General features: G+C 40.5%; 1 protein-coding gene across 2 annotated transcripts; it reads right to left on the reverse strand.

The window, feature by feature from the left end:
• Window positions 1-401: 401 nt before the first annotated feature.
• ZFAND5 (zinc finger AN1-type containing 5) lies at window positions 402-10,900 on the reverse strand. Of its 2 annotated transcripts, none has more exon segments than NM_001101045.1 (6): window positions 402-2,052; window positions 2,987-3,112; window positions 5,290-5,393; window positions 6,021-6,132; window positions 6,549-6,706; window positions 10,859-10,900. In NM_001101045.1, coding segments are annotated over 5 exon segments (642 nt in total). In that variant the 5' UTR covers window positions 6,700-6,706; window positions 10,859-10,900; the 3' UTR covers window positions 402-1,903.
• Window positions 10,901-14,598: the final 3,698 nt, after the last annotated feature.

Below are 14,598 nucleotides of genomic sequence, written 5' to 3' on the forward strand. Positions count from 1 at the left end.
ACCATCTCAACATTAGAATCAAACCCCAAATAAAACTATGCCAGTTGCTATAAACCAATTGTAATGCCTAAAGTGCCATTTATAAAGCAAAAAAAAAAAAAAAAGAAAGAAAAGGGAGATAGATGGAATAACTGACCTAAATTCTAACACTGTTTTGATCCTAAAAGTGCCTATTCATGTCTTCAAGATTAAACTGCCTATTATGTACCATAAGAGATGTTTGACACTCATCTCATGGTTCTCATGTGAATGTTTAGGGATGGAAATGAAAAAAAATTTATAATATAGCCATGCAAAGTCTATAAATACGACTAAAGTTCAATATCAAACATTTCCTAATTATCCCCCTTTAGGATATCTAACTATGGCTTAAAAACCCAATAAACAAGTGGAAAGTCTCCCTCTGTACATGGCTTTTATTATTTACATAATACAATATAGCATCAATGCTGAATAGCATGATTATGTGCAATACATAAATATGTACTATCTGTACACATCTGCAGATCTAACTTTAGAACTAAGGTACATAAAATTGAAAGCAAAACTGAATGCTTTAAGAATAAAAGTAAAAACTAAGACTGAACACTGCAATAAATCAGAAGTAGTGCCTCGTGTACATACTTAAAACTATTTACAGATGAAACAGGCATTACCACGACACTAATCTAACTATACTCATTTATATATAAAAAACACAAGTTTCATACATCACAAAAAACCTTCCATTATAACACAGAAGTGATATTACCAGACAAGCATCAGTGAAGTATACTGCCTCTTCTAGTTGTTATTGTACAATGCTGTAGATAATGCAGCCCATGCAATACACCCAAGAACACTAGAGTCCTACACCCAAGTACAATTAATATAAAGCAGCCCTCTGCAAGTGGTGCTGGATACCACTAAGAAGTCTACTGCAGCCATGTTGGTTATGATTTTCCATGCAGAAGGGTACAGTTACATTAAGAACTGAAGTCTTTAAAAAAGCTTTAAACATTCTTTCTTGAACCAAAACATTCAACAAAATATGCACATGAAAAATTAACTATTCAGATACCTTTGCAACTTAAAATTCAGATGCATGTTACTCCAAAGAGCTGCTGTATGTGAAAACCAAACGTAGAGTTTTAATTTCTTCTTGTAAATAAATTAATCCTAGTGCAGTTTTGTTCTACACAACATTTTTAGCAATGAGTAATGCAGACATCGTCTGGTGCAGGCCAGCATAATAAGCTTCAAAGACAGCTCAAGACCCTGTTGGCTTGATGCATTTTACTCTTTAACCAGTTAAACAATGTGTACCTTTCACAGAGTGTCTTATTTGACAGTTTTTAGAACACCAATTAACCAGGCTTACATATGGCACCGAACACTGGTTTCATAGAAAGGTCTGATTCTTTTTATAGCTTTCTTCCTGCTTCCAAGGAACATGTGGAAATTAACAGGGTGAAGTTTAACTATGGTAGAAGTAGACTGCCAGTCCTTTTCTGGTGTACCATTTCTTTAAAAAAATACAGGCACATAACACTAGCCAAAGATTATACCTTGATTACATTCCCAAAGGCAGATATGCTGCAAACATGCAGATAGGTATTTCAGTTATTTTGTTTGGCACGAAGGAACTAAATTTTGTCCTTATTATCTGTGTATTTCAATTTGCTGTGCAGATTTTCATCCAATTTTATTCAGGGGAGGGCATATACATTTTGTAGGGCTGTATCTATCCAATTCTGCCTGTAACAAACACCCAAACATCCTAAAATATCAATTATAAGACAGACAAGTGTAAAGTAAAACTCTGGAGAACATCAAAGGAAAATGGCCATGCATCTGCTCTTTAATGTTTTCCTACGGTATATTAAAATAAAAACAAATTATCAGTCTCTTCACAAGTAGTAATTTATATTCTCTGAATTTTTTCAGCCACAACAACTGGATTCTCTTTTCTGATTTTTGCTGCAGCTTCTGCTTTGTAATCATATGGACAGTTGTGCTTGTCAGAGTAACGGTGAAGTCCACAAAACAAATTTCCACATCGGCAGTCAAACCCTGTACATATAAAAGGAAGCAGAGTCATTTAGGAACTTATAGCAATTAGAAGAAACAAAGTCAATATAGAAAAGGAACCAGATTTTCATGATTCTCTGTAACATTAAACCAATTGTCATTTTAAATTGTCAAAGTGTTTTCAACCTCTTTTGACATGGCGAGAAATACAAGTAACTATCTTCCATAAACTCTGGTAGATATCAAACACAGTAGAAAAATCACAAAGCTCTGGAGTCAGACTGAACTGGATTTAAATTCTAGTCCTGCTGCTGCTGCTAAGTCGCTTCAGTCGTGTCCGACTCTGTGCGACCCCATAGACAGCCGCCCATCAGGCTCCACCATCCCTGGGATTCTCCAGGCAAGGGTACTGGAAAGGGTTAGCCATTTCCTTCTCCAATGTATGAAAGTGAAGTCGCTCAGTCGTGCCCGACTCTTAGCGACCCCATGGACTGCAGCCTACCAGGCTCCTCCGTCCATGGGACTTTCCAGGCCAGAGTACTGGAGTGGGGTGCCATTGCCTTCCTACTATACACTGACTAATAATGTTTCCACACATTGTAGAAGGAAATGTGTTGTAGAAGACAACCACATACAGTTCTGAGATTTAAAAGGAAATAATTAAAAAGTATCTAGAAGATTTTGTGTCTGGCTCAAAGTAGGTGATTACTGTTTAGTTCAACTATCTTTCCCCCAGAAAGACAAAGCAAAGAATCAAGAGATTAAGTTTTACTAATCCTATAAAGGAAAATAATTCAGAAGGCCTGAAGTCAGGAAAGGGTTTCATAGGATTAGAGAGACCAATGGAAAGCAAATCAACTTCTTCTTACTGTCCCCTTTCCAGTCTACTGTGGAAACTTCCTATTCTTGAAAGCTGGGTGTTTTATGTTTAAGACTGACTAGTTCCACAGGCAGTAACCAGGAAGCTCTTGAATACCTGTAAGGCCAACTTTCTTTCTGCACATGAAACACCTGTTCTTCTTTGGTTTGGGCAACTCAGGAGCTTTTTCTTCACTTTGAGAAGTACTGGGCTGAGAAACTGAAGGACTGGGCTGAGTGACAACTGAAAAAACAAGGATAAAAATTAGAAGTTTGTCAACTGTTTGGCTGACAATTATCTAATAAGTCAAAAACAAAACAACAGTTAAGACTCCTCATGAAAATGTTTAAGCCCTTCTTGAAAGAAAACATATAACATGTATTTTAAATACAGTCTTTCACTTTATTATCACTCCACTCAAATTCCATTAAACTCACTTTAGGACTAACAAAATCCTAATTCTAGGTTTTAAAAACCTGAGAAATGTGGTCATCTGCTCAGTTTCCACACTGCAAACACCAAAATGCAATCTTCTTAATTAGGGCAGATTCAAGTTCATTAATACTCAGCAAATAAGGCTGCCAACTTCTGAGGTACTTAGCTATAAAGTCATTTTGTTTTTATACTGAAAAGTTAAAAGAAAAACTGTAGATAAACAGTAAATTTTGACAAGTAAAACCCAAATCATTAACCTCTCAGACTCTAAAATTTCACAATTATTGTATCATTTTAAAAAGTGCTTTATATTGTCTTATGCAGAAAATATGGAAGCCTTTTTAAAAAAAAGAAAAAGAAAAAAACCTTCTTTTGAAGATTAGCAAACACTGTCTTTAGGACAATATAAATACTTGTGAAGCTTAAGGATTCCATAGGCAAAACAAAATTTTTATAGCACAGCTTTACTTTGTGATACTTGAGAGATAGGACCTACTTTAAAAAGTCCATTTCTCCAGGTAAAAGGGGTCTAAGTTTTAAGTTCACTCATGACATCAACAGAATTTGTCAATATAAAGATAAAACTGCAGATAAAACTGTAAGTTCATATTACCTCCAGGTTATTTAAAACAAAATTTAATCCTACCTTTTTAAAATTAGTATTAGTCCAAATCCCAAGAACAGCAAATTGAAGCATATAATACTAGAATTACTGCCTAAACAATAGGCCAGCATTAATGCTATCAGTATAAATCCAAACTCTACAGCAAACCAACTGGTTTAATAACAACTTACTGAAATCCTTTCCAAATTTAGAATTCATTTACATTAGTGATATATCCAGTGAAATTAACAGTATAATATGAGACCACTGGTAATATTCTAGCTATTTTACTTATTCCTAACAATCTACCATGGCAACCCTAATGTATTTTCGTGATGGTATAATGAAGTGTCGACAGTCTGTGGAATAGTCTAGGGGATGTGACAGCCATTTCCCTGGCTACATGTGAAAACTGGACAGTGGTTCTTAAAATATACACAAGACTTTGGTGGGGGTGGGGGTAGTTAAAAAAAGAAAACTAATACAGAAAAGGCAGAGCAGCAAAGTGCATTCAGGTGAAGAAAATAATAAATGCACAGAAATAGTTACAGATCTAATCCAAAAGAGTACTGTTCCAAGATTTTGTTTTTTAAATAACAAACAAATGAAACGGAACAACACTAATTTAGTCAGTTTTTCATCATAAGGATGGAACTTTAAATACCAAATATGGATTCAACCACCCAACATAAAAATTTTCACCTTAGCTTTATCAGTCAAGATTTATACGGTTCACATAAGCTTGGCTATGTAATATTAGCAAAAGCAAGCTTCCAAAGCAGATTATATATTCAACGCTATTTTCTCACTAAAGGTTTTAACATTGTGTCCCAGTCAACACTATACTAGGAAACAATGAATTGATCAAACCAACTATGTGCACCACCAGAGTATGCAAATCACGGTTCCAGGGTCTAGCAATGAAAAGTAAAAAAGTTGACCTGACAACAGAGCACAACCAGAAGTGCTTTCTTTAATGTTAAGTTCAGCACAGACTCAAGTCACTATTTAATGAAAACCAAAATGCCATTCCACACTGAGTTTTAAACTCCCATAGGGATCTCAAACTTCATCTTCAAAGTTTCAGTGTTCAATATGTTCTTTTGTTTGAGTATTTCCTGCACTACTGACAATATCCAAGACTAAACACTTTTGATTATTTTTTTCTCCATGGCTTTGCAATTCAACTTTCATAATTTCTTCTTTAATGTTTCACAATACCTTCTTTAATGTTTAGATACTTCTAAAATGTAATGGTAACCTACCTTCTAAATTCATTAAATTCTTGACATTTCCAGCCTTTGCATGATAAAGTGCTGATGTGTAGGTGCAAAGCTAACAGGGGATGGACAGAGATTAAAGAATCAGATAAAAACCATACCTGGCTCTGACACCTCTGTTTTCGGGGTAGTTACTTTGTCCTCTCTTGAAATGCTCATTTCTGTCATTTGCTGAGTTACAGGCAAGGCAGCCACAGGCATATTTCTATTTGAGTTCAAGCAAACATTTTTAAAGATGTTAAGGGTACTTGGTGAGATAGTAAGTTGTTAGTTCAATATATATAATTTCTAGCGTGATCAAATGGAGCTAAATACTCTAAAAAGGATGCCCAGCACAAATGTCTGAGAATAAGGAGACCAATCTGATAAATGGCTCATCAATTCAAGCCTGCATATTTGTAAAGGTTACAGTGTTCCATCAGAGGCAACTAAAAATATTTAGCTGTGCCTGTAATTTAAAGGCAAAAGGGACAACTTTGCCAGAATGCCTCATGTAGCAGTGCAATAATCTGTAGAGCCTCATTCTCTGTAATCTTCACAGCTCAATTACAAGAAAAAGCACAGCATTTTCAACACAGTATCCTTGAGGCTACTCAGCAGCAGTGCATTATTATACACATCTTTACTCAATGACCTAGAAGATCATATATTAAAGGACACTGGAATCCCCAATTGTGCAACACATGCAGGCATCTAAGGTATTAACATCCTTATTATAATGTAATATGTATGTTGTAACACAACATCATTATTTATTAACATTCATAATTATGTCAGTCATCTTTATTTCCTCCCTGCATTATTATAAATACTCAGAAATGTTTAATCTTACCTTGATTTTTCAGATGTGCTGCCAGCAGCACCTTCACAGTTGTTTAAACTAGCGTCTGCTCTTTGTACAGATGCAGAATCTGAGGTAGGACTGTTGGAACCACTAGCTGTTCCTGTTTAAAAAAAGGATTGGTAAGAAATGAAGCAACACTAGAAACACTCATTATCAAAACTATTAATAAGTAACAAATACTTGCATTTAATTAGGTTAGTGACTTACGCACTTTTTCACTGTGCTGCAGAATCTTACACTTAAGTGATATCCAAACAACAAAAAATATAAATAAAAAAGTCATAGCCAATAAAACCTCAAAAACTGAAAAGAAAAAGCTAGAAGATGCTTGTAGATGTCACTCATTCCTCATGCAGTCATTCCAAGTACTTGGTTGTTGCTTTAAGTTTCAAGGTTTTCTCAGGTCTTCTCTCCTTGGACTTTCAGCACTGATTCTCAGTTTGAGGCCCCAATTCTTGGTTGTATATTTTGCGGTCACCAGTTCTTCAAATGCGTTATTTCTTGGAAACAACTTACCCATTGGGCTCATTCTGCCACTATTCTGCTGCCTCTGAAGATGTTCTTTGTAGCAAACAGAACACATTCCATTTGTCCTAGGATTTCCATAAAAGCCACATCCTGTACTACACAGCATAGGCCCTGGGGTCTGGTTAGTCTCCTGAGCCATTTTTCTGCTATAAACAGAACAAAATCAAAATTTTAGAAACCAGAATTTAGTTTAAAAAAAAAAAAAAAGAAGAGGAAAAAACCATACAATCACTAAATTAGTACAATAGTCATCATTTATCTTTGTCATTTCTAAACACTGTTTCTAACAAAGGCCTAAATTGTGTTATTAATCCTTAAAATTGGCTAAATTATGAATGTTTTGTTGCTTTTATAAAACAAAGTACATGAAAGGAACTGTTTTAGCTTGATAAACAATGATCTATCATGACTTGACATTTTTAGGACAAAAAAATTCTATCATTAAACATTAAAATTTCACCTGTCACTGTTTAATTCCTGAAAAGGTCACCCTTCCATTGTTTAATTTATGTTTAAATTAATTTTTCTAACTGGTATCTTTAAATCACTTTTTGTTCTCCTACACTACAGGCAGATCATTTCAAATCATCAAAAATTAACTGACTCTTCATATCTACTAGTGGTTCTTTAAGCTATTAGTATGTGGATGCAGCTCTAAAGGTTTCTTAAAACACCTGAACATATTGGGCCCTTGTAATTAAGTCAATTCTGCTGCAGGGCAGAGCATGGGTACTTTAAAAATGCTGCAGCACCTGAAGCACATAGGACACTGAAAGAGAGCTGGTAGATCATCTAGCTCTTCCTGTTACCCGGCACCAAAAGTGAAGCTCTTTAAGAATTCAGGGGTCAGTTGCCTAGGAAATTTCTTTTGTTCTACATTTGACATGTGAAATCTGGGTCTAAGTATACTTTAAAGCCAGTGCCTAGAAACCTGCAAAGCACAAATTATTAGCCACAGATTTCTCAACCAACAACTCTATTAAAACTTGTAACAAGCGTTTGTCTTCCTCGTGCCAGAAAATAACGAAACTTTTCCAAGCTCAATTTCAAGACAGCAAAGTAAAGCAATATACACAATCTTTAATAATGGTTAATATTCAATGCTAGGTTACCAGAAATAACTTAATATAACCTTGCTATTCCAGAAGCCTTCTTAAAATTAACACAAATACAGTAATGTTTTGCTAAATTTAGTAAAATTTGCTGAGTTAAGAGAACATAAATATTTAAGAAAAAAATTTTAAAAACCTGAAAAGGTTTCCATGTCACCTTAAATTGTGTATGAATGTAAAGAAAGCTTATTTGGGCATTTTATCAAAGGGAGATTGTAATAATTCCGGTCATTGTCATTTAACTGTACCTAAATGTTGACAATAGAGGTGACTTACAAGTTATGAACATTTCAGGTATATATAGGAAAGTACTTCCAGCTAGAGCTTGTTACTTCCTATAATTTCATGTTGCTTGTTCCAACCAGCAGGAACCAGAATACACTCTTTAGGGAGTTATCATAAAGTATTAACAAGTATTAACACTTTTAACTAAAATTACACAAAGAAAGAGGACTATATTTGATGTGGCCTGAATCCTGACAATTATTCCCCCAACCATTTAAATGATAGTAATCTTTCCTTTTGTTAGCAAAAAGACATATTACAAGCTTGAAAATATTTTAAGCCAATGAAGCTTGCATGGAAATTGACCAATATTTGCAACTTACTTCAGACAACAGTACTAATTTAGTTAACACCATCTCTTTAAATAGTAAGTGGAATTTAGCTGACTCATTTTGGAGCAGGGTAGTGTAAACATTTCAACATTACTTACGAAGTTTATTGATAAACACTTTCAGTTGAGTTTTTAATATTTTGAGTATAACGTGCAAAAAAAAAATGCATTGTGCATTTATTTGCATGCTCACCATGCAAAATATGTGAATCTTTGCCCTATGCAAAAAGGACGGCCACTCCTGGAAGTCCTCTTAAGAATTATGCTTTAGCTTACCTGCTATATTTTTAACTTTTGCTATCATTTGACAAGTGGCTTAAAGAGTAAACTGGCCTAAAAGTCAACTTACATTAATATTAACCTGATTCTTAAAATCTTTTGTTTATATAAATGTGGGTGGGGATCTTAACCAATGATTTCACATGCAAAGTATTCCAACTTTTTTCAGGAAACACATCTACCTTCAACTTACCATAAATAGCCTCCAAACTGAGACACAGAAGATAACAGGACATTAGTCTTATACATGGCTTCTCATCTTGTAGACTTTTCTCCCCCTAGAAAGGCAGCTTTTAAATGCCATCACAAGTGCACAGCTTGCCTTAATATTTCTCAGAAGCTTAGATCACATGGGCGGGCGCTTCAGCCTGTCACAAGGCTGCAATGTGACAGGCTGAGCTGGATGGAGGCTCTCACATAAAGCCTAGTCAACAGGGGCCTCTGAAATCAGCTTCTATTTATATCTCAGAGCCTGCCAACTCCTACACAACCCCAAGAACTAAAGATGCAGCACTTGTATACCTAATATAATAAGCAAACACAACAAAAAGATGCCATTAAGGTTGTTAGTTTTTTCTGAGGTAGGGAAGGAGAACAATCTCAAATCAGAAAGGCAAGTATCACCAATCACTCAAAGACGAAACGGTCAGAGTTGTTTGTAAAATCCAAGCACAACGAAGAGAGCACAAAGGTAGAAACAACCCTCCTGTTTAGTGGCAATTTTGAGGTGGGTGTGGGGAATAAGTTGCCATTTCCCTATTTGTATTTTAGAAAAAAATACAATACCGTTATTACTTAGCATCTTTAATAAAGTTGTTAGAAACTTGAGCATTCATTGTGTCAGCTCTATCAAATATAGGATGAAATGTACGTGTGTGTATATATATACTTTACAGTTTGCGGCCTCCTCTAATTCATAGCTGAAAAACAAAACCCAAAAAGACAGGAGCAGGTAACTGAAAAATTCTCCAGCCTCAAACATGAATAAAAAAGGCTTTTACAACTGTGTGAATTTACTTCTCTCAGGTGCACAAGACGTTAAGAATCGTCACCCTACCCGGAGTTGAGACGAGTTCTAGTCTCTAATCTACCTCTAACTAAGCCAGTGACCTTGGGCAAGCCCTTACTCTCCAGATCTTCGTTCCCTCTTGCCAAATGGAGAAGATTACTGTGATTTTAAAGGCTCCTTTTCAGGCTTAATACAGAGCCTGAGAGAGAGAGAGAAAATAGGGAAGGTTTAAACATCTCTCGAGGGGGACATTTTTAGAAGAAAACTTGAAAAAATAAAATTTCAGTATTTTCACCAATTCAGTTCTGAATCCCTACTTTAAAAATAAGGAGTAAAATAATGATTCGTTTAATTTTTTAAGAAAGTCTGTAAATCAGCCAAAGGCCAAGTTAAAGAACAGCGGCTCTATGACCTACATACTACTGTGTTCTTAGACCAGATTAATAGCAAACATTCAGTCAATAAAGATAACCCAGGCCTTTTCCCAAAACACATATCCACGGAGTGCGTGGAAAGAAAGCAAAATATTTCACGTTCATCAGCCTAAATGCACGAAACAAAGGGGAAGGTGCTCCATTTCCTTCATGAAAAGGATCTCCGGCGAGAAACTCAGCAATCTCGGTAAAACTGAGATAAGTCCCTATCGCCCAACGTTCCAGGGGATTTTAATACAAGTTCGAATCCCACTGGTCCTCCACCCCTACCCCCATGCCCTTCCAAGCAGAGGCCTCGTTCAGGAAAGCCCAGCAAGGCCTTCTCCAAAAACCACTGAGTCATGCAGAACAGCAGTTCCGTAGGCCAAGCAGGCCCCTCACCCTGCCGGTGCCTCGCCGACCCCCGACCCCCGACCCTGAAACGCTCCTCGGAGGAGGCGGAGAAGGGGGGTGCGGCGGGCAAGGGGTTGGGGGCGCGGCCATCGCCACCGCCTCTTTGTCTTTCCCGGTTCCGCGGCCCAGGCGGGACGCCACCGCAGAAGGCGGCCGGGACGGATTTGAGCGAGGCCCGGAGCTCGAATCTCCCCGAGGCCGCACGCCGGGCATTTTTTTCTCCGACCGTGCGTGTGAGAGCGAGTCCGGGGCACAGGGAACCGGCCTCCGGTCACGACGACAGGATGCCGCCTCCGTCTTTGTGCTTCCTGAGCTGGCAGGCGGGCTCCCCTCCCCCTGACGCCGCCATCCGTGGGCCGCTCGGGCTTCGCCGGCTCGCGGCGCTTAGTCCCCCACTCCCACCCGCGGCCCGGCACGAGCAGCCGGACGCCTTCCCCTAGCCCAGTGCTACTTACTCTTCGACCGCGGGAGCCGGGCTCGCGCACGACGCCGGCGAGGTGGGGACCGGGCCGAGCCCTCCGGGAGGGGCGAGCCGGAAGCCCTAGAGCCGCCGCCGCGGGCTGGAGCCGCAGGCGGAGGTGGCGCCGCCGCCGCCGCCGCGGAGTCCTCCTTTGTTCCCGCTGCAGCCCCGAGCGTGGCCGGGACACGCCGGAGCTCGGGAAGTGGGGGGAGGGAAGCGGTGGGGGGAGCAGCGGAGGAGGAGGGGGCGGAGGGAGCAGTACAGAAGGCCGCAGCGGCTAAGGCTGCTCGCTACGCTCGCCCGTCGTCGCCTCACACCTCCACCAGCCTCGAGTTTGGCTGACTCCGAGGACGAGCGGGGCACGCGCAGCTAAGCCCGGGGACCGCAAGGGCCCGCGAACGGCGCTGTCCGTCGCTTCGCTACCGCCGGGGAAGCTCTGCAGCTCCCGGGAACTAGGAGCCCCAAACGGTGATGCAGGCAGGTCCGCGCTCCGGCCGACTGACGCGTTCTCTCCGCCCCGCGATGGAAAGAGGGAGGGGGCGGGGTCTGTGCGTCAGCGAAAACCCCGACGGCGGCGGCGGCGGCGGGGAGCGCCTTGACGTCACGTGCCCGACGCCGCGCCTCTGTCTTCAGTCACCCGGCCGGGGAGGCGGGGCCGAGCCTGACCGCGCTGCTGTTGCGCGGGGCCTAGTTACTGGCCCGGCTGCCGGCTCCAGGGTGGAGCTGGAAAGAAATAGTCCTGTGGAGGATGCGTTTCTATTTTTAGCTCGATTGTCCGCCCTCAGCCTTTCTCCTTCCGATTTTCTCAGTCAAGCCCGCTTTTCGCCCTCTAAGTTCTCACGCTTTGTCTAGAGTCTTTGGCAGACATTTCCCTTCCCTCCTCATTCTCCCTCCTCACCCACCCATCCAGAACGAGTTAGAAGGATTTGCTTCGAGAAGAGAAAATGAACCGCTCTTTGCTTCTGGGTCTTCTCCCCGGTTTATGAAGCTCCCAAGTCCAGTTCCCTCACACCCTTTTCGATTCTAAAGTCCAACCTGAGCATTGCCCTGATGCTACCGGGAAGGAGCGGGGCAAGGCGGCGCTCACTCGCTTCCTCGCTCGCCCAAGGTCACGGGTGGTTGTGCAGAGTCAGGAAAGGCTCGCCGGACTGGCTGCCAGCCCTCGGCCTTGGCGTCACGGTTCTGAACAAACTGTTTTGGCCAGCATGTAAAATCCCTGGAAATCATCTATTCCAGCAAAGCCTCGTGAACTGGGAAAGCACCAAATGTTCTACTCTAGAAATGAAGCTAAGGGACAAACAAGCCAGACCTGAGGGAGAGATCAATAAGGAGACGCTGTAAGAGGAAGTTCAAGAGGGTGCAATTCAGAAATGAGGCACCTGCTCCGACTAGTTTGAAAGGGTGAGTTAACTAAAAACACTGAGAACCTTTTCAAAGCACCAACAAAAAAATACCCCGTTTGCAGCTGGCCTCTCCAGGTGACTTGTTCAACTCAAAAAACAAACTTAGTAAGACAGAAAGGACTTATGAAATTTCCTGGTAAACAATAGCCTGATGGTGATTGCAGCCATAAGATTAAAAGACAATTACTCCTTGAAAGAGAAGTTATGACCAACCTAGACAGCGTATTAAAAAGCAGAGACGTTACTTTGTCAACAAAGGTCCGTCTAGTCAATGCTATGGTTTTTCCAGTAGTCATGAATGGATGTGAGAGTTGGGCTATAGAGAAGGCTGAGCGCTGAAGAATTGATGCTTTTGAACTGTGGTGTTGGAGAAGACTCTTGAGAGTCCCTTGGACTGCAGGGAGATCCAACCAGTCCATCCTAAAGGAGATCAGTTCTGGGTGTTCATTGGAAGGACTGATGTTGAAGCTGAAATTCCAGTACTTTGGCCACTTGATGCAAAGAGCTGACTCATTTGAAAAGACCCCGATGCTGGGAAGGATTGAGGCAGGAGGAGAAGGGGACGACAGAGGATGAGATGGTTGGATGGCATCACCAACTCGATGGACATGGGGTTGGGTGGACTCCGGGTGTTGGTGATAGACAAGGAGGCCTGGCGTGCTGCGGTTCATGGAGTGGCTAAGAGTCGGACATGACTGACAGACTGAACTGAATGAAGAAATAGAAACGATGTTTAGGGCGTGTAATAGTCATCATTAGAGGGGAGTGAGAGGTTCCTTCCTTGTTTCCCGAGCTTGCTGATCAGAAAAATCACCTGGACTAATTGGTTCAGTTAAGTCTTTCAGTCATTTCCGACTCTTTGCAACCCCATGGACTGCAGCACTCCAGGCTTCCCTGTCCATCACCAACTCGGGGAACTTACTCAAACTCATATTCATTGAGTCGGTGATGCCATTCAACCATCTCATCCAATGTCGTTCCTTTCTCCTCCCGTCTTCAATCATTTTCAGCATCAGGGTCTTTTCAAATGAGTCAATTCTCATCAGGTGGCCAAGGAATTGGAGTTTCAGCTTCAGCATCATTCCTTCCAAAGAAATCCCAGGGCTCATCTCCTAAAGAATGGACTGGTTGGATCTCCTTGCAGTCCAAGGGACTCTCAAGAGTCTTCTCCAACACCACAGTTCAAAAGCATCAATTCTTTGGCTCTCAGCTTTCTTCATAGTCCAACTCTCACATCTATAGGTGACTACCGGAAAAACCAAAGCTTTGACTAAATGGACCTTTGTTGGCAAAGTAATGTCTCTGCTTTTTAATGTGCTATCTAGGTTGGTCATAACTTTTCTTCCAAGGAGTAAGAGTCTTTTAATTTCATGGCTGCAGTCACCATCTGCAGTGATTTTGGAGCCGAAAAAGATAAAAGTCTGTCACTATTTCCATTCAGCTGAGTTTTTAAGATTTTGAGTATTCCCCCATCTATTTGTCATGAAGTGATGGGAAACTGTTTACTTTTAAATAATCAGCTAGACCCCTCCCTTGTAGATAGTTTTGGTTGTTTGGGGTGGAGCTCAGAAACTTGCATATTTAAGTAGTGCTCCAGGTGATTCTTCTTTAAATTTTGTGTATTTAGGAGGATGCTGTCTTGTTGCCCTGTGCCGAAATTTCCAAATCAAACAGATCTCTGCCAAAGTAAGCAGAATACCTAGAACATAACTGAACGTTTTCTTTACAGTTTAAAGTTTTTCAGTTCAGTTCAGTCGCTCATTCGTGACTCTTTGTGACCCCATGGACTGCAGCATGCCAGGCTTCTCTGTCCATCACCAACTCCTGAAATCTACTAAAACTCATATCCATCACATTGGTGATGCCATCCAACCATCTCAACCTCTGTCGTCCCCTTCTCCTCCCGCCTTCCATCTTTTAAGGTTATTGCTGTAAGCAATTAATGTATTAGAGATAGAAGTAGTTTCAGACACTGGTCCCAGGACCATTGGAATTGACTTTCTTGAATAGACAGATTAGTAAAAACTTAGCAGCTACCATTTACAGATACCTAAGTATTTTCCGTTTAGGGTTTCATTTAATCCTTACAGGAATTCACTGGGATAGGTACTGATATATCCATTTTTACAGATAAGTGAATAATGCCTAAAGAGGATAAGTGACTCCCTTGAGGCACTGAAGGACAGGGAATCAATAGAGGTGGTTTTTACTGAGGACAAAAATAACTTGGAGATTTTCCCCTTCCCCCATTTTAGTTATTAAAAAGTGAAACAAGATAATCTCTGAAGATGTGTTATTGAAAAAAAAAAAAAAAAACAACTGAGGCAAGCTG

This window comes from Bos taurus, chromosome 8 (genome assembly GCF_002263795.3).
Source record: "Bos taurus isolate L1 Dominette 01449 registration number 42190680 breed Hereford chromosome 8, ARS-UCD2.0, whole genome shotgun sequence".
Classification (NCBI taxonomy): Eukaryota; Metazoa; Chordata; class Mammalia; order Artiodactyla; family Bovidae; genus Bos; species Bos taurus.

Excerpts from the sequence above, each read along its gene's own strand:
- ZFAND5 (XM_010807884.4), bottom strand. The coding sequence starts at position 8,816 with ATGTATAAGACTAATGTCCTGTTATCTTCTGTGTCTCAGTTTGGAGGC. Across the intron at positions 3,113-5,289 it reads AACAGAGGTGTCAGAGCCAG|TTGTCACTCAGCCCAGTCCT; the intron begins GTATGGTTTTTA and ends TTGTTTTTTCAG. Across the intron at positions 2,053-2,986 it reads AAAGAAAGTTGGCCTTACAG|GGTTTGACTGCCGATGTGGA; the intron begins GTATTCAAGAGC and ends TTATATGTACAG.